The sequence below is a fragment of the Trachemys scripta genome, chromosome 16 (genome assembly GCF_013100865.1).
Source record: "Trachemys scripta elegans isolate TJP31775 chromosome 16, CAS_Tse_1.0, whole genome shotgun sequence".
Taxonomy (NCBI): domain Eukaryota; kingdom Metazoa; phylum Chordata; order Testudines; family Emydidae; genus Trachemys; species Trachemys scripta.
This window is the reverse complement of record NC_048313.1, coordinates 2,495,974-2,521,824: the sequence shown is the minus strand read 5'-3', so window position 1 is coordinate 2,521,824 and position 25,851 is coordinate 2,495,974. Positions and strand designations below refer to the sequence as shown.

The window sequence follows — 25,851 nt, the reverse complement described above, 5'->3', positions numbered from 1 at the left end:
GTTCCCATGCACCCCCAGAGCCTCTGCACCCCCCACACCCACTGCTCCCACAGCCTCCGCTACTGCTGCCCCGCTCCCGTGCACCCCCCGTGTCCCCCCTACCCGGCCGCCCCGCGCTCCATGGCCCAGGCCCCGCCCGGCTCAGGCCCCAAGTTCAAAGTCCCCAGCAGGGCGCAGACCAGCCACGCACGGGCCCCGCCCGCTCTGAACCCCGATTGGCTTAGGGGACGGAATGGGCGGGGCTCGGGAGGCTAAGAAGCTTGATTGGCTGAAGCTAGAATAACGCCTCCCAGCCAATGAGAGCCTCCCCTTTCGCTATCCCCCGCCCCCCAGCCAATGAGAGCCTCCCCTTTCGCGTTCCCCCGCCCCCCAACCAATGAGAGCCTCCCTTTTCACTGTCACCCGCCTCCCAGCCAATCTCCCACCACTCAGCAAGCCACAGCCTCCCCGCCACTGTCACCCATTGCCCAGCCAATTAGAGCCCCCTCTTCCATAGAACCTGCCTCCCAGCCAATCAGAGCCTCTTTCCCCCATTTAACCAGTCTCCCAGCCAATTAGAGACCCCTCTTCCCATCTAACCCGCCTCCCAGCCAATCAGGGCCTCCTCTTCCCCTATAACCCGCCTCCCAGCCAATCAGAGCCTCTGTCCCCCATATAACCTGCCTCCCAGCCAATCAGAGCTGTTGTCCCCCATATAACCAGCCTCCCAGCCAATTAGAGACCCCTCTTCCCAAATAACCCGCCTCCCAGCCAATCAGAGCCTCCTCTTCCCATATAACCTGCCTCTCAACCAGAGTCTTTCCTTCCTCCACCGCCGGCCTCGGGGCCAAGCCGAGAGCCTCTTCCACCTCCCCGCAGCGTCCACCATCACCACAGGCTGGGCCCCCTTGCCAGGGGCAGCAACCTACCTGTCATGCCGGTGAAACCACACCGGGGCCAGCGCCAGGGGCTCGGAACCTACAAGCCGGGTCCTGACAGCCGGAGGTTTGGTTTTTTCCCCCCAAGCCAATTGGGAGATTTTTTTAAAAACCCAAATACCCTCCCCCCCCCTCGTTTTTGGGTTGTTTTATTGCACTTTGGGCTGTCTGCTTTCCAATCCAGTAGGGGCTCATTTGGGCCATGGATTGCAGCTTCGTCTCACCACCACCAGGCCTGGAAAGGTCTTCCTGTTAAAACGAAAGCCAGTATTTCAGGAGAGCGTCGTGACTCCAGGAGCGGGGACTTGAGGAAAAACACCATGTAGCAGCAGTGTTGGCAAAGCATTGCCCCAGCTCTTTGGCCACAACGGTCAAGCCCCTGGATTCCTTCTCCCTGCTACCCTCTAGCTCTTTTCATCTGGAGATCTCAAAGCACTTTACAAAAAGAGGGCAGTACCATTATCCCCGTTTTATAGAGAGGGAAACTGAGGCACAACGAGGCAAGTGGCTTTCCCAAGGCTACCCGGCAGGCCAGCTGCAGACTTGGGAACAGAGCCCAAGTCTCGTGGTGTCCACTGCTCTACCCACTGCGTAGAGAGGAAGTTGCTATAGGTATAAAGTAGAACTGACTGGAACTCCAAATTTCCATTTGGTGGGAAATGTTGACATTTCAAATTTGGTTTCATTCCCAGTTAGAAAAACAAACATTTTCACAGAGCTCTGGGAAACAAACAAGAAAAAAACAGTCTGGGAATTTTCATTTGGCCCCTTTAAATTTCATTTTGAAATGTTCTTTTCCATTTCAAGATTATTTTTATTATTACAATATATCATAATTAAGGCCCTTCGTTTTTGGTTTTTAACCAACAAATCCCCAGCTTTTACAAAAGCTATTATGCGGTTTTTACTGATTTTTCACCCAAAGTTTAGACCGCTCAAGTACATGAAAATACTGATTACGATAAGCAAATCTAACCCATTACATCCGGTAGATGTACTGATGTTAAAAACAAATGAGTTGAAGTGGACATGCAAGGCTGTCTGTCTAAGTAAGGCGGTGGAGTGGAAGATACACACACATGCATATATGTATTTACTGTTAATGTAGAGTTCATGAAATAAACCACGGTATTAAACTGCTTTCACTTTCAATACTCTTCTCCAGTTGTTGCTTTTTTTCCGTCCTCCATCCCCCTATTCACTCCGACATTTACCCAGAAAATTGTGAAGTTAATTTTTTGCACCGTTTAATTTCTGTCATAAACACCTATAAATTCCCAGGAAATTTTAAACAGACTAAAACCTGAAAACAAAGGGCCTTTGTCATAATATGCTATCTCCTGCTGATGTGTCCTAATCGATATAATCATGCTATATACCAATAGCAGAAATAGTCCATTATTTTTATTTTACTCTAGTTTTAAAATCATTAAGAGCAGCTGCAACTTAGCCTTGCTTGAAACATCTTATCTCCTGTTGGTGCTGCAATGAAACATTTGACACTTTGGGCTGTGTGTGACTCAGACATTTCAGTGTCTGAAAACTATTTGTATCTCTTGAATCTGGCTCTAGCTGATCAGAACGATCCCTTTCTGGCCCTATAAATCTGGGCAGCTCGAACCAGCACCTCCAAACCCCACCCCAGAAGGAGGGGAAAACATTTAAGAGTCACTTTTGCTAAGATTTAATATACAACATACACTTTTAAATAGAACATTCTTCTCTGATTCCATTCCCCCCTTTTTAATTTTTTTTTAAATACACAGAAATTACAATATTGAATATACAAATCTGATAAAATACTTAAACAAGGAAAAAGAAGTTAGATTGGCAACCACAAAAAAATTATTATTTTAATATTAACTTTTTTTCTTTGTTTGGTTGGGTTTTTCTCTCTCTGCCCCCCTCCGCACTTTTTTATATATAAAATAGCATTAAAAGAATCTCATTCCAGCAGTAATATACACCCTTCTGTATTTCGGTAGGCTCCCTGCTGTATCGGCCCCCAAGGTTATCATAGGGTCATTGGCACACGCAGCTTTGCCAGGTTTTATACAGTTACGATTTGTCTTGTTTCGTTTTTTGGGAAGCTTTTGAAAAAAAGAACAAGGATGGAGAAATGGGACTAGGACCCAGTGTGCTATCGAACACTCTCAAATCCTGCCAGGCCAAGCCCTAATCTTGTTTACATTGGGGTAAAACTAGGGTCACTCTATTGGGTTCACATGGACAGTCAGGTCAAACCAAGCGTCCTTCTAGTTCATTCTCTTGTCTCCGATAGAGGCCAATAAATAGCTAATTCAGAAAGCGGTGCCCCCTACAGGTAATTATGGCATAGCTGGCCCCTAGGGTCAGTTCCTGCCTGACCTCTGATAGTCAGAGGTTGGGTCATGCCCTATAGCATGAGATTTTATAGCCCTGCCAAAACACTTGGTTATTTTAAAGATATTTAATATTCTAATTCTGGGTGTAGTTATCTGTATAAACATCCAGTCGTTTTTTTGAAGGATGTTAAACTTTGGCCTCAGAGAACTTGTGGCATTGAGTTCCCCAGGCTAACTGTGCAGTAGGTAAAATAAATACGTCCATGTATTGGTTTTAAGGCTGGGAATTTTCAAAGGAGCTGAAGGGATTTAGGTGCCAAGCTCTCATTGTATCAGGCACCCCATTCCCTTAGAAAGAGTCCAGCCTCAATTTGCTGCCTTTCTGTGGTTACTCCAGATTTACTCCAGTGTAACACCACTGATCCAGAGTTATCCCTCATTTATACCCCCGTAGCGCCACTGATTTAAATGGAATCACTCCGGATTTACACTGGGGCAATGCCATTGATCCAGATACTCCTGACTTACATCAGTTGTCCGACTTAGGGGAAAATGAGAAAAGTAAATAAATAAGAGGTGGGGCTTGTTGCAAGCCCCTCCCACAACCCCAGAGTCAGCCGGATGCAGCTGCTTTAAAAAAAACCTGACCAGGAACTTCCCTTGGCCAGAGGTCCCTGGCTTTATTTCACGCCTGGCAGCAAGGGGCGGCAGGTGGGGCCTGTTGTGCCCAGTGGGAAGGCTGACGCCTCGTCCCAGTGGGAGGTGGGCTGAGCTCCATCAAACTCGTGTTACACAGGGGGCCCTGAACAGCCAGCATGGGGTGGGGGATGGGGGGGAATGATTCAGCCAGCTGGGGTAAGACTCCGAGGGTCCCACTGGTTTCTGGTCCTGGATTTTCTTTGCTTTCCCCTCCCCTCCCGCTGATTGTGGGGCCCCGGGCCAGAGATCAAAGTACTTTCAGGCAGCTCTGCTTCACCCCCACTGGATTTGGAGAGATCGGCCCCTCTATTCCACACTCACTGGGTCCCAGGGCAGGGTCAGCCCCTGGAGACCACACCCTGTGGCTTTGCATGGCCTAGTCTTAAATGTCTCAAGAGGGCTCCTGTCCCGTCCCTCAGGGAGGCTTGATAATGATACTTCACTGCTAGGCAGCGCAAACAGGGAGGTGGAGGAATGGTATGAGACTAGAGGGACATCAGGATTAAGTGACCTGCCCAAGGTTATACAGCAAGACAGTTGCAGAGCTGGGAACAGAACCCAGGAGTCCTGACTCCCAGTCCTTTGCTCTAACCACTAGACCCCACTCCCCACCCAACACAGAGAAGAGAATCCAGGAGTCCAGACTCCCAGCCCCACAGATCTAATCCACTAGATCTCCCCCCCCCCCCCCCCCCCACTATCAGAATTGGGACTAGAACCCAGGAGTCCTGGCTTCCAGCCCCCCTGCTCTAACCCACTAGATCATACCCTCTCTGATTTGGGAAGAGAACCCAGGAGTCCTGACTCCCAAGTCCAGTACTTCTTCCACCCCAAACTCTAGGCAGTAATAAGCTAAGACATCCCAAATGGGTTTAGTACAAAGAGAGAGCGAGCAGTGGCCGCACGGCTCCCATTTGCTTTGGACCTGGGCCAGCACCACGACCCCACGTTCCAACAGCTTGTAAATAATAGTTTCAAGATCTGACTCCCCTTCCCGTCCTGCCCCAATGACAGGGAGGCCAGGCGTGACCCTGGGCTTAAGAAGCTATGATCTAGGTATACTCTGCCCTGCCACCGGTGCCAGACATGACCGGGGAAAGGGGGTGTCACATGGGGAGCTGCAGAAAACCCTTCCCTAACTTCCCTGGAAATTGTAGCCCGCCAAACACTTCAAGGGGTGCCCCATTGTTCAGCCTGGGACCCAGAAATAAACCACGGGAACTGTATTTGGGGGTGAGCATGGGGGACAAAAATTGGAGGGATGCTGCAGCTTGTGTACCCTGTAAATCGAACCCTGTCTGCCTGTCGTCCTTGTTAAAAGGACACCCCAGTATTGTGCAGTTATAAAGCTGCAGGATCTCGGACCGTGCTCTGGTGGAACAATCATGTTGCGGGCAGTTCCACAAGTTAACAAACTTCTCCCCATGCAGTTTACTATATAATACAGCAGGGAAGGGTGGTTTTTTTTGGTTTTTTTGTTTTTTAAATATGGGCATTTTCAGCACAAATTAGTTTCTCTTGCTCCCTGGACTCCCTCCTGAGTACAAAATAAAAATCCAACGCGTATCCATTTACGATATTTTCTTTCCTTCTGTTGTTCTTTGTATTCCTTTTTTAAAATTGAAAAGAAATCCTTGTGACTCAGCCAGGGTAAAGGAAGGAGGGGGTTACATAGTCTATTGGTTCCCCCCCCCCCTCCTCACTCACCCGGATAACAAGTCATGTGGACCCCCTGGGTGAAGGAGGGGTTAAATTTTCTTTGTGGCCCCCCCCCCCTTAGCTAGGAGGAAGGGAGAGGGCAAAACTGCCCCCTCCATGACCATCTACCTATCTCTCCTGAGACTGTCGTTCGTTCATTTTATTTGTTTTCTTTTTCTTTCATTTCTTTTTCATTTCTTTATTATTTTTTTTTTTTTATAAAAAAGGACCCAAAATGTTGAAATTTTAAAGGAAAAAAAAAATAATGAAACTCACCAGCCACGCCCGACACTCGGAATAAAACCGCCTAGCTCCTCCCCCTCCAAACACGGGACACGGGGGCTGGGGCGTGCAAGAGAAGGGGGAAATCAGCCCCCCTGCCGCCGCTTAAGACTCTGCCTCCATCTCCTCGCCTCTCTTCCCCCCCAGCCAAGCCAAGAAGAGCGCCGCACGCCGGCCGGCTTCACCGCACGGCCTTGTGTTTCCCACCACAGCAGCCGCAGTGCTCCCCGCACCAGTGGCAGGCGCGGAGCGGCAGGTAGCAGCACATGCAAGGCACGACGAGGGAGAGAGCCACCAGCGCCATCCAGCGGACGCAGAAGTGCGGGTGTCCCAGGTCGCAGGAGCAAGGGTCCGAGTACTCGCCCTCCGAGTCCGACATGCAGTGGTAGAGCATGCTCTCGGCACACCACATGCAGGTGAGCTGGTAGACGCAGCGCCCGATGGGGTCCGGCGCGTCCTGGCACTGGCCCCGCCCGTTCTCCTCGTGGTTAAAGACGTCCCGGCAATAGACGCAGCGGGAGGGCACGGCGTCTTCCTCCGAGCCTGCCCCGCCGCTGGCCCCCGGCTCCTTGGCGTGCTTCTGCTTGGGCGGCGAAGGGGCGGCGTGGATCCGGCAGGACGGGGAACCCTTGGGGTCTCTGAGGTGGCCCTCGCCGCCTCCGCCGCCTCCCCCCGCTGCCGGGAAGTGGCGCTCCTTGCTGCCCTTCTCGAAGTGCACGCACATGCCGACCTTGTCGGGGTTGGCTTCCCGCTTGTGCACCGCCGCCCGCCTGTAGTCCTCATATCCCTTGCTCACCCACAGGTCCTTGCACGGGTTGATGCTCTCCAGCTCCTCCTCGTCGTGCAGGGTCACGTGCTGCAGGGGCTGGGTCTGCACCTGGGGCAGGGGGAGACAGAGGACAGAGGTACAGCCTGCACCGTTCTCCCGCCTCAGTCTCGTTAACCTGTGGGACTCGCCACAGCAGGACGTCACTGAGGCCGGGAACCGAAGGACCAACTCTGGAGCCAGCAGTACAGGGCTCTTGGAAACAGAACCCAGGAGTCCTGGCACCCAGCCTCCCTGACCTGCTCTAGCCACCAGACCCCACTGCCCTTCTAGTGCTGGGAACAGAACCTAGGAGGCTAGATGCTGTAACCCAAAGATCCCACTCCCATAATCTGAGAGCTGGCAGAAGACAAGGAACCATGTCCTCAGGCCCCTGGGCAGGAGCCCTCTGCTGCAGCCTCAGTCCACCAAGCCAAGGGTGTTGCCAACAGCCCAGCTGTCCATCACATCCCCTCCCTGTGCCCTGGAACTTGGGGGCCCCTATCCATAGGGAACAGATCCCTGCACCATGCAGAGGGTGCAGACCAAATCTCAAAGCCTAGAGCAGCAAATGGCGATCAGGGCCCCATTGTGCCGGGCGCTGCCCAGACCCCAACCGAGATCAGGGCCCCATTGTGCCGGGCGCTGCCCAGACCCCGACCGAGATCAGGGCCCCATTGCGCTGGGTGCTGCCCAGACCCCGACCGAGATCAGGGCCCTGTTGTGCCAGGCGCTGCCCAGACCCTGACCGAGATCAGGGCCCCATTGTGCCAGGCGCTGCCCAGACCCCGACCGAGATCAGGGCCCCGTTGTCCCAGGCACCGCAGACACACAGAGTGAGAGACTACCTCTACCCTGAAGAACTCCCAGTCTTAATAGACAAAGGGTTGGCGAGAGAAAGGATTATTACTCCCATGACACCCTGGGGAAACTGAGGCATGGAGTGATGACACAGCCCATCTCACACAGGTGATTCTGCAGCAGAGCCCCAGCTCAGCGCGCTAACCCCAAGCCCGTCCTCCCTGTGCACAACAAAGACCCCCAGATACCAGAGATGTTATTAACCCCTGCTTAACTCAGACACTCTACAAACAGGTGGGAAAAAAGTGCTCGCTGTTAAAGATCACTCCCCACCGCAGATTCTATGCAGGGCTGGGAAAGCTCACAACACATGTTCTCAAGTTCTCCAAAAAGTCACCAGCAAGCCTAGGGGGTGGAGCTGACGTGCCTGGGATTTCCAAAGGTACAAGCCCAGTTCCGCCCCACCCCACCCCCGTGCAGGACAGCTTTAACTTGAGAAGCCGCCACCAGCCCGTGGAAGAGTTTCTCTCTCCCATCTCTTTCCTCGGGCTACGCAGCGCCCGTCCCCATCATGCCCAGGGCCACGGACCCCCGCCCAGACCCACCTGCCCTCCCTGGTTGGTTGGCGTCGACCCCTGGGCCGTGCTGAAGGCAAACTCCTCGGAGGCGGGCGAGCGGATGTAGCAGCTGGAGGAGGACTCGCTAGTCACAATGGTGATGTGTTTGGGGAGCATTTCCTTCCGGCTGTTCGAGGAGGATTCGCTGTCCGTGTGCATCTGGGGACAAAGGCGGCGGCTGTCAGTGAGAAAGACGCGCCCCATGGCGCAGCGCCCCCTAGTGCTGCACAGGGGTCAGCACTGACCCTGCGGGGAGAGCGCCCCCTACTGAGCCCCCACCCTGCAGCCCAGTGCCCCCTAGCACCGCATCGGGGCCAGCACTGACCAGTAGGCGAGAGCGCCCCCATCTTGCTGCCTGCAGCACCCAGTTGTTCCTCAGCGGTCTCCTTTTTAAACACTGACCATGCCACGTGCTGCTTGGCATGCGCGGCCTGCCATGATCCCAGTGTAGGGAGACCACTGGTCAAGCTGGGAAGGGGTCTGTTTTTCCTAGCACTAGTCCAGACCTTTATCAGGCAACATCTCCCTCTTGGGCCAGTTGTCCCCCGGCTTGGGTCCCTATGTCCCCTGCTCTGTCTGGGACCACCCCCCCCACCTCCTTGTGGGAATGGGGACAGTGGAAATTCACAACATCTGCTCCCAGCTGGTACTCACACCCCACCCTGGGCAGGGGAGAACATGGAATCAGACTGGAAGCTTCCCGGAGCGGAATGGCATCACGAAGGACTTTCACGGATTTTAAGGCCTGTCTCACTTATTTAGATTGTGGGCTCTGTGTGTTTGTACAGCACCTAACGAATGGGCGGCTTTTCTGCCTGGCCCTAAAACCCTATTGGAATCTTATTCTATAGATTATTAATCATGTTTATTACAGGATCGTCACGCAAGACTAAAGTGTCTGTTGAGTCAGTGTGAGGTGATGGGAACAGCCTCAAGCCCGGCTGAGAGCGCTTTTTGTTCAGAAGATCACCAGGTCCAATCATCCGTGGGACACGGGGTCTGTGACCATCTCACTTTGAAGTTCTCCGTCACTTTGACAGCGAGGGCTTTCAGCTGCTAGAAATAATGTGTAGATTTCAAGGCCAGAAGTTTATCTAGATCATCTCATTTGAGCTGCTGGATAGCACAACCCAGAGAACGGCCCCAAAATAATTCCCGGAGCAGATTTTTTAGAAACACATCCCAGCTTGATTTAAAATTGGTCAGTGATGGAGAATCCACCACAACCCCTTGGGAAATTGTTCCAGTGATTAATTCCTCTCATCCTTATAAATTTACACCTTATTTCCGGTCTGAATTTGTCTAACATCAGCTTCCAATCATTGGGCTGTGTTCGACCTTCCTCTGCTAGACTGAAGAGCCGATTATTAAATATTTGTTCCCATGCAGGTATTTATAGACTTCACCTTCTCTTTGATAAATTAAGCAGATTGAACTCCTGGAGTCTATCAATATCAGGCAGGTTTTCTAATCCTTTGATCTCACTCCTGGCTCTTCTCTGATCCCTCTCCCATTTATCAACATCCTTCTTTTGTTGTGGGCACCAAAACTGGAGGCAGGATCCCAGCAGTGGTTGCACTAGTGCCAAATACAGAGGGGAAAGAACCTCTCTGCTCCTATCGGAGATTCCCATTGATGCATCCCAGGATGGCGTTCACTTTTTTGGCTGCAACGTCGCACCAGAAGCTCGTGTTCAGCTGATTATAATAAGAGATCATTAGATCATCTAGTCTGACCTGCACTGCGCCCAGTTACCCCCTGGAATGGGCCTGGCTTTCACTTCCAGCCGTTGGTTCTGCCTCTCTCCGCTGGACCAAGGAACCCTTCAGCATCCAGGAGGTTCTCCCCCAGAAGGTACTTCTGCCCAGTGCTCAACTTACCAACCCTGCGTCATCCGTCCCGTCGGCGTCATCCTGAGACGAGGAGGAGGAGGAGGAGGAGGAGAGAGAACCTGGGAAGGGAAAACAGAGGAAGGTACATGAAAGTCAGTCCCCCCAGGAAGGACGCGGGCCCAGTAAGGCGTCCGGTTACTGGGGGCAGAGCTGAGAAAAAGCATTCAGTGCTGGGAACGCAAAGGACCTGGGTTGGGGTCTGTCCAGGTGGGACCCCGGGGCTGGGATCGCAGGGGGGAGGGACATAAGGGCACCCCCGTTGCCTCAAGCAGGCCCAGTGCCTGGTGCTCCATCCCCACCCACCCTGCGGGGACCTGAGGGCACCAAAGCTTTGCAGCTGGAGCGATGCCTCAGAAGAAAAGGGGATGTCTGGGGCCGACACATAAACATATACGGGCGCTATCTGTCTTCCTCCAGTGGCTGCGGTACATACAGCGGTTTCTGAATAGTAGCACTAAGGTAGGCCTGGGATCATTCACTCAGGCAGCTGACCCTTGTGCTTTTAGCTCCAGAGTTCCTGGGTTCGATCCCCACGGGGGGTGTGGGGTGTGCCAGGCGCTCTCCAGACAGAGCAGAAGGGATGGTTCCATCCCAGGGGCAGGCAAGCGGGAGGGGGGAAATGCAAAGGGGGTCTTCTACGTGGATCAGTTTGCTTGAGATGGCATAGCAGCAGCGGGCCAGTGCAGGGTAGTGTCCCTTTAAATAGCCGGTAAGCCCTGTAGCAGCGCTTACCGTGTTCCGGGCTGCAGAAACCAGACGGGGTTTAGGGGCAGGCGTGCTTTGCAGAGGAGTGAGGGGAGGCCGTACTATGTGTAGGGGGCCGATGGGGAGGGGGCTGAGTGTGAATGCTGGCACCGCCGAGGGGCAACGTGAAGGGAAGACTGGCAGAGACGGGTGGAGTGATGCAGCACCGGGAGATTTAAAATCTGACATGCAAGCGGATGGGGAGGGGGGGACACGCCGGAGCGGGCGGGGGAAAAGGACACTCCCAGGCCCGGCAGCACGGCTTGGAGGGGGGCAGCGTGCCAGAGAGGAGAACGAAGCAGCCCCCAGCCAGGAGAGAGGATGGGGAGCAGAGACTGGATCGGGCGCGCGGGGGGGAAGATAGGCAGGAATCAGTGATGGGGGCAAAGGAGAGGGAGGAGTTAAGAATAACCCCCAGACCACGGAGGGAGGGGGGATAAGGAGCTAGGCTCTGGTGCAGTGCCCAGGCCTTTAGATCGCTGGGAGCTCTCTAGGGAATTGACCTGACAGAGGGGGACCAGGGGACGGCGGGGTGGGACAGAGGGAGGGCCATGGCAGCAGTGCCTAGGCGGCAGGGCCGGCTCCAGCATTTCTGCCGCCCCAAGCAAAAAAAAAAAAAAAAAGCCGCGATCGCAATCGCGACCGGCAGGTCCTTCACTCCTAGAGGGAGTGAGGGACCTTCTGCCCCCGAATTGCCGTACATGCCGCCCCTCTCCGTTGGCCGCCCCAAGCACCTGCTTGTTAAGCTGGTGCCGGCCCTGCTAGGTGGGGAGGGTTGGGAAGACAGTGTTCTCCTGCAGTGCTGGGACCTCCGGCTGGGAATCCAGGGACTCCCAGAGCTCCAGATTTGGCTCCCTCCCTCTCTCCCCTGGCCGCTCCGACATGGAATGCCATCCACCGAGGGGCAGCGACGGCCCTGGGATATGGGAGCCTCCCGAACATCAACAGCCTCCCCACTCCCACCCCCTCTGGCCGGCCGCAGAGGGTTCATATCTCCATGGCACAGATGGGGGAAACCGAGGCCGAGAGAGACACGCCTGAGGTCACGCAGGTAGAGTCGGTGGCTGAGCTGGGAACCGACCCCATGTCTGCTTCCCTGCAGCCGGCTGTCTTAGTCACAGGGCCATGCTAAGGTGAACTCAGGTCGTTTCCAGCATCAGGGTTCTCTTGGTTCTGACCAATGCCCCCGGGGGGAGGCGGGGGGAGCTGCCTGCGCCCCCCCCCCAACCAAGTGCTGCTAAGGGGGGGGGGGCAACAGGCAGACCCATGCCACCAATAAGCGCCCACATCTCCCATCAGTCCCTCCCTAAACCCCCCCAGACCAGAACCCCCAAGGGGGAACCAGACAGGCTCAGGACCCCAGCCAGCAACACCCATGGAGCAGCCGGCTGGCCTCACACCCCCTGCATCTCTCACAATCCCTGGGCCCCACACTCCCCTGGGGGCACCCCCCTGAATCTCTGCAGTCCCGGGGCGCTGGTGCCCCACCTTCGGCGAGCTCCTCCAGGGCGGCCTGCACACTCCGCTCGAAGGCTGCGGCATCGGCGGGGCTCTGGAAGGTCAGGCCGAACTTGCTGTCGCCGACTTTCCAGTGGTGGAAGATGGGGTTCACCTTGTTGTAGACGAGGTCCTTCTTCAGCACGCACTCCAGGATGGTCTGCAATGGAGAGGGGGAGATTAGGAGCAGGCGGGGTGGCCCCCCCACAAGCTGCCCCCCCATCCAACCTCTCCCCAGGAGTCAGGCTTACGGTCTGGTCGCGTAGGCGTTCCCCGCAGATCAGGTATTGGCGCCGCCGCCCGCCCTCCTCTGGGCGCCGGACTTTGCCGATCATGACGTGGCTCAGGCCGCCCCCGCCCATGGGCACCCATCCCCCGCTCGAGTCGTCTCGGGTCATCACCACAGCTCGCACCCGAAGCATGTAACTGCGGGGGGCACAAGGAGGCTCAGTTAGAGGCTCGGCTCCCCACACGCAGTCTGTGTGTCCATGCCATCCGTCGCACGGCCTGTCACATGAGCACTCCATCGCACGGGCGCTGCACACCATCCATTGCACGGGCACTGCATGCCATCTGTCACACAGCCTGTCTCCTGAGCACCCATCACACAGGCACTGCACACTATCCATCGCACGGGCACTGCATGCCATCCGTCGCACAGCCTGTCTCCTGAGCACCCATCGCACGGGCGCTGCACACCATCCATCACACAGCCTGTCTCCTGAGCACCCATCGCACAGGCACTGCACACTATCCATCGCACGGGCACTGCATGCCATCCGTCGCACAGCCTGTCTCCTGAGCACCCATCGCACAGACACTGCACACTATCCATCGCACGGGCACTGCATGCCATCCGTCGCACAGGCACTGCACACCATCCTTCACACAGCCTGTCTCCTGAGCACCCATCGCACAGGCACTGCACACTATCCATCGCACGGGCACTGCATGCCATCCGTCGCACAGCCACTGCATGCCATCCGTCGCACAGCCTGTCTCCTGAGCACCCATAGCATGGGCGCTGCACACCATCCATCGCACGGGCGCTGCACACCATCCATCACACAGGCACTGCACACCATCCTTCACACAGGCACTGCATGCCATACGTCGCACAGCCTGTCTCACGAGCACCCATCGCACGGACACTGCACATCATCCGTCATACAGGCATTGCATGCCATCTGTCACACGGGCTCTGCATGCCATCCGTCGCATGGCCTGTCTCCTGAGCACTGATTGCACAGGCGTTGCACACCATCCGTCACACAGCCTGTCTCACGAGCACCCATCACATGGGCGCTGCACACCATCTGTCACATGGGCACTGCGTGCCATCCGTCGCATGGCCTGTCTTACATGCACCCATCGCATGCGTGCTGCATGCCATCCGTCGCATGGGCACTGCACACCCCCATTGCTTGGGCAAGGCAGACCTTACAAAGTACAACATGTCTCCCATGTGCACCTATTCCACAGGCACTGCATGTCCAGTCTGTCTCATAAGCACCCATCGCACGGCCTATCTCATGTGCATGCATCACATAGGCGCTGCACGCCATCCATCAGATGGGTGTGACATGCCATCCATTGCATGTGCGCTGCAGGCCCTACCAATGCACAGCCTGTCTCATGCGCACCCATTGCACGAGCACTGCACGCCATCCATCGCATGGGCACTGCACACCTCCATCGCTTGGGCAAGGCAGACCTTGCCAAGTACAATGTGTCTTCCTTGTGCACCTATTGCACAGGTATTGCATGCCTCATAGCACGATCACCGTAACCCTGCTGCACGGACACTGCACGCTCTACCAATGTACAGCCTGTCTTGTGCACCCGTTGCACGTTCACTGCGTGCCCTGCTAAAATATCCTTCTGTTTCACAGGAGCCCATCCACTGCATGCGCCTTGCATGCCCCCACTGTGTGTGTCCTGCATGCCCCATTAACGTACAGCCTGTCTCGTGTGCACCCATTGCACGGTCACTGCACACCCTGGAAAAGGATCTTTCTGTTTTACAGCTGTCCATCCATTGCACACACACTATGAACACTGCAAAGGCTCCTCCCACATTGCACACACAGTGCATGCCCCCACAGCATGGGCACTGCACACACTGCAAACATTTCTCCTGTCTCACATCCATCCACCACCCGCATTGCAGACACAGTGCACACAGTGCAAAGGTGCCTCATGTGTCACATGTACCCATTGCGCACACACTGCACATCCCCTCTGCATACGCACTGCACATCTCAGGTGCACCCGTCACATGCAAACTGCACGCACCTGTCGCACGCATGTTGCAAACAACTACAAATGCTTCTCATCTCCCATTTGCCCCTCGCACGCACACTGCACGCTCTGCTGATATTCATATCTGATGTGTACCAACTGCACAATCACTGCAGACCCCACCAATATACAGCCTGTCTCATGTACACCCATTGCATGGACACTGCACACCCCCATTGCACGGGCACTGCACACCCCCATCGCACAGACACTGCATGCTCTGCTGACATTTCTGTCTAGCTCATACCAATTGCAGGGGCACCGCAGCCCCACCAAAGTACAGCCTGTGTCCTGGGCCCCTGTTGCAAGGGCACTATGCAGTCCTCTGCACTGCACTTCCCCATCGTTCGCAAGCTGCATGTATCCCCAGGGTCCCTGCCTCAGTTGCACTCGCTGCCCACGCCACACAACCTCAGCCTGTCCTACACTCCTTGCCCCCGATGCCATTTGCCCCATCTTGCACATGCCCCTCCCCCACACCCCCCCCGGGTGCACAAGGGATGACACCCTCCATCGTCCCACTGTGCCCCCCACCATGCCACCCCGAGTGGAGGGAGGAGGCTGATGATTTTGTAGCTTTGGGCATGTCAGGACATCATCCCACCTCAAGCGGCCTACTCACAGCCTGAGACCATTCCCCCTTCCCTTCCCCCCCCCAGCCGATCCCCATCCCTCTGTGATATCTCCACTCTCCCATGTGCCCCCCAACTGATCCCCAGCCCCTCTCTCCCATCTGCACTCCCAGCTGATCCCCACCCCTCTCCCCAGTCTGCACCCCCCTGTCAATCCTCAACCTCCCACCCCGCCTGCCCTCCCCCAGCTGATCCCAAACCACCCCACTGAATTCTGGCCCCCCTCTCCCACCCACCTCCCATCTGATCCCCCCCTCCCAGCCGGCCCCCTTTACTGCAACATCCTAGTCCAATGCTCCTCCCCAAGAGCTCCTCGTTGCCCAGTGTGAATGGGCAGCTCCGTGGGGCTCAGAGGCTGGACCTGGCGGACACTGGGAGGGGGCCTGAACAGCGCCAGTTACTGAGAATTGAGAGGGAATGGAAAGGGGGGGGGTGCGATGGCGAGATGGAGAGGAAAGAGCTTAATGGAGAAATAACAACTGCGTGTGTGCGGGAGACTGCACGGCCCAGCGGGCACAGCATTGGGCTGGGACTCAGGAGACATGGGGGCTACTGCCAGCTCTGCCACTGGCCTGCGCGTTACCCTGGGAAAGTCGCATCGCCTCCTTGTGCCTCAGTTTCCCCTTATACCCTTTTTAGATTGTCAGCTCCTCAGGGCAGGGACTGCCTCTCACTCGGTGTCTGTGAGGCAACCAGCACAATGGGGGCCTGATCTCGGCTGGGGTCTGTGCAGCGCCCCACACAACCGGGCCCAAAATCAGAGTTCTGCACAGACCCTGACAAAGATCAGGGCCCCCAGTGGAAATAGAAGAGAGTTGGGAAGGAAACAGTTTTCCTAGCCGAAGAAAATTTTCAGTAGTTCAACATTCCCTCCCCCCACACACACACCTTGAATCAGGACAAAAAGTCAAAATCTCACTTTTTTTTTTGCAAAGTGAAAAACTGTCAGTTTGGGTCCATCGAAATGTCGTGTTTCAATTTTGACCTTTTTTCTCTTAGTTTTTTTCCTTTAACTGGTTTTGGTCCAATGAGCTGAAATTTCAAAATGAAAAGTCACTTTGAAGCGGAAGAAACTGAATGCTGCCGTTTGGACAATTTCAGTTCTCCTTCCAAACATTTGTTGAGTCGGGAGAGTCGTCAGAACCCACCCTACTGCACGGACAGCTTCCATGAGTCTGCAATTTTTGGCAGGAAAAAAATTATATTGAAAAACTGAAAAATTCCCAACCAGCTCTTGAGCAGAACCCCGGTGTCCAGGGTCCCGGAACAGTGCATCCGGCTGTGTTAAGATTCCTTATCCCCACCCGCCCAGACACCCTAGCGATGGGCTGCTTACTGTCCCTCCTGCTTTTAAGGGGGCATATTTAAACTGAATTCCATGGGAGGGTCTGGACCAGGAGCTCTGAAGAGCAGATCCCCCCACGTATCCCTTGTGCAGTGACCCCCCCCACACACACACACATGCTGCCCCCACCTTGTCCTTGAGGACACCCTCTTTCCCAGGGGATTTCGGTCTGCATGGCCCAGCCTGTCCTGGGAGACTCTGAACTTTCGTGGGATGCTGCCGATTGTGGCTGGCTTCCTGGTCTGGGTAGGGACTCAACCCAGCCAGCTGACGGCTTTGCCGAGTAGAGGCCCAGGGTGGCATGGGTCACAGAGATGCTCCAAGACAGGGTGGCCCCGCGGGCTGCCATTCCAGCATCTGATTCTCATGAAGGGGAAGGAAAGCAAAGCCTGATCCCAGTGGCTGGAAAGATTTTACGCCCATCCCTGCCACGGCCCAGGGCCCCGGCCTGGGAAAAGCTCATGTTCGCTCTGAAAAGTGCTGGCACCGGTACCAGATGATGGCCACCCCCAGCATCAGCCCTGGAGAAATCGCTAGTTCTCTTCCTTGAATGCTGCCAAAGACTCCCAGTGCCTATTTCATTTCCCCCGTCTGCTCCCTGCTCTGCTCACACCCCTCAATCCTGACCTGCAGCCCCTTCCTATCCCAGCCCCCAGGCTCCCCCCGCAGCTCTTCTGGAGTCCCTCAATCCCAACCACAGCCGCCTGCTATCCCAGTCTTCCCCTTTCTTTGCACAATCCCCATCCTCCCACTCCCACCATGATGCCAACCAACTGGATTGGCAACTGATTAACTGTCCCCTCCCACGCCTCCCACCGCAGCCAGCAGCAGCCTCGGCTGCCCAGGTGTTACACAAACATGGTGCTAATCTGACTTTAAAAGCGGATGCATTTGGCTTCCATCTACAGAAGTTAATCATTGACAATTTACAGCTGGGCCCCCAGGGCCAGGTGGTGTTGGTTCAGGCAGGGCCCCGTTGCACTCCCAGCTGCACCCAGGAGGGCAGAATTGGCAGCAGGGAGCAGCACCTAAAGGCCAGGCTGAAGGAGGGAAGCCGGTTAGGGGTGTGGGCACTGGGATGGGGCTCTGGGTTTGAGTCCCAACTCTGTCACAGGCTCTCCTGGGTGACCCACTTTGCCTCTCCTCTATGACCTGGGGAGAAGGACCCTCCCTCTCATCTCAGACTGGCTGGGCAGAGGCTGTCTCCCAGGCGGTGGCCACACACAGAAGTTATGTCCATTGCCCTGTAGTGAAAGCGATACAAATGCAGCCTCCCACGAGGGTCATTCTCCCAGTAGAAGCTACATAAAAGGTCCGGGTGTAACTGGCCACTTTAACTATTTCTATTAAAACACCAAACATCACCCCCCTAATCGAAACGGGGGGAGCAGGTGCAAAACCTGGGTGGGGACCAGACCTCACTAGGTGTCCGTGCCGCGCCCAGCACAACTGGGGTCTGTACCATGCTGGTCTGACAGACCAGCCACCACCTCCCCAACCTGCACCCAATTTCTGCTCGGGTCCATGCAGTGCCTGGGGCAGTGGCCTCTTCCGCCCTCCTGATGTCAGACAGGGCCTGTGCAGCACTTGGCACAATGGGAGACCCCCTGACGAGCAGCGGGTACCCCTTCGGTCTCAAGGCAGGGCTCTAGGGGTTACCAGGCTGGGAAAGGCAACCATTGCGAGATGCAGACAGGTTCCCATAAGCTCTCCTACTGTAACCTCTGCCCACGTTCCCACACTCCTAATTTCCCTCTGCTCTCCACCTGGCGTTTTCCAAGCTCACCTCCAGCCCACAGAGGAACATTCCTGAGAAATTTCCACCAAATCCATCCAAGATGGATTTTCCATCGCTTGAAGTCTTCAGGTCCAGACTGGCTGCCTTTCTGGAGGAGATACTGTAGCCACACACACACACAGCCGGGCTCAACGCAGAGATAACTGTGTGACATTCTCTGGTCCTATACAAGAGGTCAGACTAGATGATTGAATGATTCCCTCTAGCCCTGAATCTATGAATGAAACTCAGGCTGTGTCTGTGCTGGGATAGCCCCCTAGTGTAGACGCAGTTTACGCCAACAGAAAGGATTTTTTGGTCAGCATTGTAACACCACCGGTAGCCACGTGGGCAGAAGCCCTCTTTTGTTAGCATAGCGGGGTCTACATTGGGGATTTTCCAGCAGAGCTGGTCAGCTGAGATGTGATTTTTTTTCCATACTCCTAGCGGACATTGCTGTGCTGGTATCAGTTTTATGCCGACACCAGGCACCAAGTGCTAGACTTTCTGCTGTGCACAGAGTGGAAGGTCTTTGGGGCAAGGACTAGAACTAAGTGAAGAACTGATTTTTCGGTTCAGAAGCTGAACTGAAAAATGAAGAGATCGGTTCAGTTTGAGCCCAAATGGATTTTGTTTGTTTGTTTGTTTTTTCCTAGTAAAAAAGAAAAAGGTTCATGTTGGGTGTTTTTCACCTTTAAAAAACCAGTTACATTGCAAAACAAAACGCCATTTCGAAATGAGAGAACAAACCATTGCATTTGGAAACAGCTGAACAAACCGTTTCAACCTTTTTGATTGCGCCCTCGCCACCTCCCACTTCCCCGAGATAAAACTATCTGCTGAATTTCACCCATCTTTACTATATGCCCCCCCCCCCCAATTGCCCAGCTGTAGCAGGGACCATCTTTTTGGTCTATGTTTGTGCAGCTCCAAGCACAATGGGGTGCTAGTCCTCAGCAAGGGCTTCTTGGGACTACTGCAAATACAACAACATACATGGCACCTAGAATTGCAAGATCTGTCCATTACCAAGCGAGTAGGCTAGATAGGGTTGGTTTAGAGCTAATCTGATTTTCTGTGGGATTCCCAGTTTACTCCAGTGCAAGAGGAAGTCAGGCCCAGGAAGATATTAAAAACGATACTACAATCAGAGTTGTCAAGGCTCTCCTGGTAACCTCAACTCCCCCACACAGAGGCTAGAGGATGAGGTATGCTGTTTGCCATAACTTTAAATCCTCAGATACTATGCCCATAGGTTCTCAGCAAAGCCTGTAGCTAGCACAGCCCCAGCCAACCATTCATGTACCTCGCCCAGGTGCCTGCCAGTACAATATTAGTCCTCATCGTCCAGTGGTTTCTCCAGCCTCGTTTTAAAATGTCCCTCCCCTCCAGAAATCAATTCTCCAGAGGATCTCCCCATCGAACGACTGTCCTTGTGTTCAGTCAAGATTTACCCTTTCTTTAATTTCGTGGAGTTCAAGCCAGAAGGGACAACTGGATCACCTAGACTGGCTAGGCCACAGAACTGCACCCAGTTACCCTTGCATTTGGCCCAGTAAATTGAGCATCTCTTCCAGCAAGGCAGCCAGTGAATCCGCCACTTCCCTTGGGAGCTTGCTTCATTCACCAGTCACCCGCACTGTTAAAAATCAGTGCCTGGTTTCTCGCTGGAATTTGTCTGGCTTTAGCTTCTTGTTCTGCTCTTCTCCACTAGATTAAAGAGCCCTTTGGTAGCCAGTATTTTCTCCACACGAAGGGATACAAACACCTTGATCAAGTGTGATCTCGATCATCTTTTTGATAACTACCCAGATGAGTTCCTGACATCGCTAAGGCATTTTCCCCAGCCCTCTCCAGTTCTTCCACAATCTCATCCATAGACAACTAGTTCTAACCGCTTCTCCCACCCTAAAAATCATTCCACCCAGGGGTTTAAATCTTCATATATAGGAAGATGGTTCTTTGTTGCTCCATCTGCCACCTACCAAAACCAGGAAGATTTAGCTCTTTTTGTCTTCCTCTGGAAATCAACCCCCAGTTCACCGTGCCAATTTTTTACCTGTCACAGCGGAACAAGGGGACAGCGAACGGCCACAAATGTAAAGCTGATACTCGGGAAAGGTATTGTTATATACAATGGACTGTTCACCTGTGAAACTCATTGCCTCAAGATTATCCTGAAGGCCAAAGAGCCTAGCTGGATTGCAAAAAAAAAAAAAAAAAAAAGGATTAGAGATTTATACAGATAAAGGTTATATTACACTGATTAGACAGAAGTAATACGGGATTCTTAGATTGGAAGCTCATTGAGGGCAGAGACTATCTTTTTGTTCTGCATTTGGTCAGTGCCTAGCGCAACAGGGTCCTTGTCTGTGGCTGGGGGGTGCCCACGCACGACTGTAAAACAAAGGATAAATACTAAGGCAGACGACAGGCTATTAGTGAACTCTCACACAACTCACACAGCGCAACAACGATTCTCTACATCTACACAGAGGTTGTCACCCGAGGATCTCAAAGCACATCACAAAGTCTCTATTCCCAAGACACACATAGCGGGAGTGATTTACCCAAACCCATACAGTGAATCGGGGCAAAGCCAGGGACAGCACCCAGGACAGAGAATAGCATCACCGTGCCTTGCTCTAACCAATCGATCATGCTGCCATCCAAGTAAAAAATCCACTACCTCATGTTCTCATCCTCTCTTGTCACCCTGCCCCTTATTTAACTTGGGTGGTAAACTCCTCCAGACAGGGGCCATGTTGTATTGCTCTATAAATACGATAACAACAATTGCACTTGGCTTCGACAGCCCAATTTCATGGGAGGGTATCAAAGCTTTTACGAAGCAGGCTCATATAATTATCCCCATTTTACAGACAGGGAAACCAAGGTACGCGGAGGGGAAGTGATTCCCCCGAAGCCAAACAGTACGTGAGCGGCAGGTCTGGAAACAGAACCCAGAGCCCTGAGTCCCACACACCCCACTCCTCCCCAGAACAGGATAGAACCCACCAGGTCTGACTCCACACCCCCACTCTAACCACTCCCATCCCAGAGCCAGATCGGAACTCAGACCCCTACTCCCTTCCCAGAGGCAGGAAAAGAACCCAGGAGTCCTGTCTGCCAGCCCCACCATGGTCTAACCACCAGACCCCCCCGCCCACCTCTCCCAGAAGCAGGAACAGAATCCCGGAGTCCTGGCTCCCAGGCCCCCCTGCTCTAACCACTAGCCGACACGTCTAGGCACAGAACCCCGGCCTACTGACTTCCCATCCAGAACTCTAACCACTGCCCCACTCTGCCTTTAACACATGAATGGAGCTGGAGGCATAAATAATAATATTTCACATGATCCATCTGACACGGGCCCCCCTGCTGAAACCCAACAGCAATTACTCATTTTTCTTTATTCACCAGCTATGACCGTTTTACTTAAAATAAAATCATATTAAAATATAGGTGTATATTAAAAGAATACAGATTGCTGCGTCAAGTTTAGAATGACGTTTGGGATGGCTTTGTATCATTTCACGCTAAACCAAAAGGCCCTACAAAACAATCAAATAAAAAGCCCTGCAACTGAGCAAACGTTACAATGAGTGTTACCCAGCTAGGATCGCAAGCAGGCTTTTGGGGGTCTCGTATCGTTACTTGGGAAGGGGAGGGCTGTGCTATATAGGAGGGGGCTCCCAGAACGGAAAAGCGTGGTGCCTACTAGTGGGATAAATGCTGCATGCTTTTTCTGGGTTTACTGTTTAACAAGCGGGGAGACGGGGAGTCCGGATGCCTGGGTTCTGTCCCAGTGCTGGGAAGGGAGTGGGGTCTAGTAGTTAGAGCAGTGGGGGCTGGGAGTCAGGACTCCTGGGTTCTATCCCCAGCTCTGGGAGCAGAGGAGGGTTAGGGCAGGGGAGCTGGGAGCCAGGACTCCGGGGTACAGTCCCAGCACTGGGGAAGGAATGGGGTCTAATGGTTTGGGCAAGGGAATCTGGGAGTCAGGGCTCCTCGATTCTATTCCCAGGTCTGCCACTGTTAGGCATTGTCGAGGAAGTCACCTCCCCCTGCTCTGTCCCTGTTTTCCCATCTGTAAAATGGAAATAGCAAAGCTGACCCACCCCTCCCACAGCAAGAGCGCTTGATGACAAAAGAGCCAGCAGGAGGCGCTGCAAGCTGTAGCCAAGCAGGCGTGCCCTCTGCCAACCACGAATGCGCTAAGCGTGGTGAACGTCCCTCCCCTCTGAGTGGCTGAGAGCACTTTTCACGCGTGGATGGATCTAGGTTCCAGAGAAATAGATCAGATTCATTATTTCCATTTTACAGCTGGAGGAACTGAGGCACAGAGCAGGGGAACTGGCTCGCTAAACGATACGCAGCGTAGTCATGGCAGAACTGGGAATGAAACCCAGGAGTCCTGATTCTCAGCCCCACCCCTGTTCTACCCACCAGAGCCCGCCCCTCTGTGAAAAAGTGATATTTTGCCTCATTACACACATACGCACACAAATTTACCTCTCAATTTTGCTCTGAAATAAATGGTCAACTTTTGCAACAACCAAAAACAAGAATGAAAACTTTCCTGCTTAAATAAAATCAACAGACCACCAGCATGTAATGAAAGAAGCTCTCTCCACCAATCAGAAGACGGTGCCATGCATTTCCAATAATTCAGAATATGAATGAAGACCCTTTTAAGACAATCCCTTTAATAAAGTCAAAAATCAGAAGAGAACATCAGATTGCCCCCCCTAAAAATATAATAATACAATAATTAAGAGTGTTTTAAGCATATACATGACATCACAACGCGTTGCCATGGGAAACGACATTATGTATTACAAGATCAAAGATGCTGAAGCAAAGTGGATCTACAGATCCCTGGTTTTTAGGAGGGTGGGGGGAAGAAAATAAGAGAGAAATGGGGGGGCTACAGACACGAAAAGGACAACACTGTTCAAAGACATAAGACATCCCTACAAACACCCCAAGTCAGCCATTCCCCATTTTCCAGTCCACACAACTGAGCATTTTTCTCCACGCCCCACCATCATAACACTTTAAAAAAATAATAATTAAAAAAATATCAGATCTGGGGTTTTTCACTGCAGAGTTTTTATTTATTTAACATGGGGAAGAAATTTTAAAATAATAAATAAATAAATCCAAACCCTTCTGCTCACACAACCATGAATTAAATTCACATATTACCCACTATGACTAAAAATCAAACAGACCTTTCGCCAGGGCTTAAAATGCATGTCTCATTCCCCACCCCCACCGCCCCAAACACAACCAAAGCCTAAAATTATAGATCTATATAATACATATTGGAAATTCGATTCTCTTACCCACACCCTGGCCTCCCTATTTGCAGGAACTACATTTAAAAAAAAATTCCACATCCTTCCGAACAAATAAATGAAATATTCCTAGATCACAATATTTTAAAATTCACCATCACAGCATCTTCTAAGCACTCTTTTCCTGCCACACACACACACACACAAATCAAAATCCAACCCAAACAAACATACAATGGATATAGATCATGCCCAGATACATACTGTCCAGTTGCGAACCTTCTTGCAGAAGCTGTCTGCTGGTGCATATATTTATGGAATCAAAACAGTAGGATTTATTTTGTAGAAAGAAACATCCCAGATGTGATCTGTAACCCCCCCGCCCCCCACCCCCAAGCACCACTGGCTTCCCCTCTGCCAATGCTGTAGGCACCGGACAACATGCATGCGAAAAGGTACGTTGAAAATGCTTATCTATGGCCCAACTGCTTGATCCTTTCAGCCCATCTCAATGGAAACCATGGGATTTTTGTGAATGGAGGGTCACATGACCCAAGGTAGGCTCTTTGTCCCTCTCCCTTCAATAAACAACAGGTGAACAAGAAAAAAAAAAAGAATCCAAGATATATAGGGGGGAAAATATAGTCACAGGATGTGTCAGTTTCACTCCACATCTCGGTTTTAAACAGTCACCAATAACCCACTGTGTGACAGTGCCAGATTTAAAGGACCCCCTTCCCCTCCCTACATCCCCCTCCCCAACCAAAAAACTGACATGCCAAGAAGGGAAGGAAATTAAACCCACCATGATGGATCCTCTAGGTGAACCCTGTCTTCTTTTTTTTTTTTTTATGAATGAATCCAGATGCAAATAGGATTGATTCACAAACAAATACCCTTCACATCCCCCCCCCCCTTTTAGGGAGGGGGGACATCTAATCTCATTCATAAAAAAAATCATAATAAAATGGTTTGGGCTTTAAAAATGATTAAAAATAAAAGAGGATGGAGAGAAGAAATTAAATTAAGAACAACAGCAGCAGCTGGGAAGGAGGAGAACGGAGAAATGAAAGCATGCAGGATGTTTTTAGAGATGTCATTTTATTTTGCCTCCTTAAATGAAAATTATTATTTTTTTTAGGCAGCAAAATAAAATTTTAAAATCTCAATTGTTTTGCCAAAAAAAGGGGGGGGCATAAATTGGGTTAAAATATCCCCCCCCTTTTCTTGCTTTTATGGGGATTTTTTTTTAATGGGGGGGGGGCAGATGGTAAATGAAGACCGACTCACTCTAGTTCCATGGCTGGTGCAGGTGCTCTGTGTGTGTGGCTTGTGTGTGTTTTATATGGTGGTAGGATTTTCAGTTTTTTAAAAATTGCTTTTCTTTTTCGTTGTTCATCATTATAAAGAGAATGAAGATCCAGCAGCCATTTTTCAGCAAGTAACATTTCTAATCCCTCCTCCCCCTTTTTTCCTACCCCCCCCATTCCCAACCCACCCTCCCTCCCCCCCACTGCACCTGCCTTGGTTAATACTGACCACAGCTGGGGGCCTGGACTGATTTCTTACACCGGGAGTGGAGAACCAGGAGCTGGGGAGAGAAGAGAGAATCCAAAGCTGAGCTGGGAAAAGGGAAAAGGAACAGAGAAAAGTGGATTCCACTTGGTCCTAATGCCCCTATAGGATTAGGGGAGGAGAAATCAAAGCGCCTGAACATTAATCATCAGTCGATGGTTACGGAGCTAAGAGGACGTGGGTCGGAACCGGGATCAGAAGAGCCTCAGGCAGATTGGCAAGCAAACCCAGATTCAGTGCTGAATTTCTCGCGTTGTCTCTATAATGGGCCAGAACCAGAATCCCAGGTTTGAAATCGAGGGAGGACCAGCACGCAAAGCAAGATCCGATCCCAGTCTCATCTCTTGTCCCACTGAGCCCAAGCTGAATCCGAGATCAAAACTCTGGGGAGGATCCGCACGCAAACCCAGAGCCAATCCGAATTCTAATGTCCAAGAACATGTTGGACAAACCCCTGTCAGGGATGGTCTAGGGTTTCCAAGGTCCTGCCTCAGCACAGGAGGCTGGACTTGATGACTTCTCAAGGTCCCTTCCAGCCTCACTTTTCTATGATTCTAGATCCCATCCCAACCAGCCAAAGCAGAATCCCAGGTCAGAACAATGGGAGGGATCAGCTTGCAAACCCAGATCCAGTCTGAATTTCAC

At 52.7% G+C, this 25,851-nt stretch overlaps 2 protein-coding genes across 2 annotated transcripts in view; both read right to left on the bottom strand.

Moving 5' to 3' along the window:
- The window catches only part of FAM98C (family with sequence similarity 98 member C), a 15,337-nt gene extending 14,422 nt beyond the window's left edge, over positions 1-915 (bottom strand). The window contains 1 exon segment of the mRNA XM_034792715.1: positions 909-915. Coding sequence (XP_034648606.1) covers positions 909-915 — 7 coding nt within the window.
- A 4,767-nt stretch (positions 916-5,682) lies between these two features.
- SPRED3 (sprouty related EVH1 domain containing 3) lies at positions 5,683-25,269 on the bottom strand. The gene is made up of 6 exons (XM_034792486.1): positions 25,171-25,269; positions 12,528-12,702; positions 12,268-12,436; positions 10,024-10,094; positions 8,132-8,302; positions 5,683-6,797 (listed from the first exon to the last, which is right to left on the bottom strand). The coding sequence occupies exons 2-6, from the start codon at positions 12,696-12,698 to the stop codon at positions 6,102-6,104; spliced, it is 1,278 nt and encodes a 425-aa protein (XP_034648377.1). The 5' UTR covers positions 12,699-12,702; positions 25,171-25,269; the 3' UTR covers positions 5,683-6,101.
- Positions 25,270-25,851: the final 582 nt, after the last annotated feature.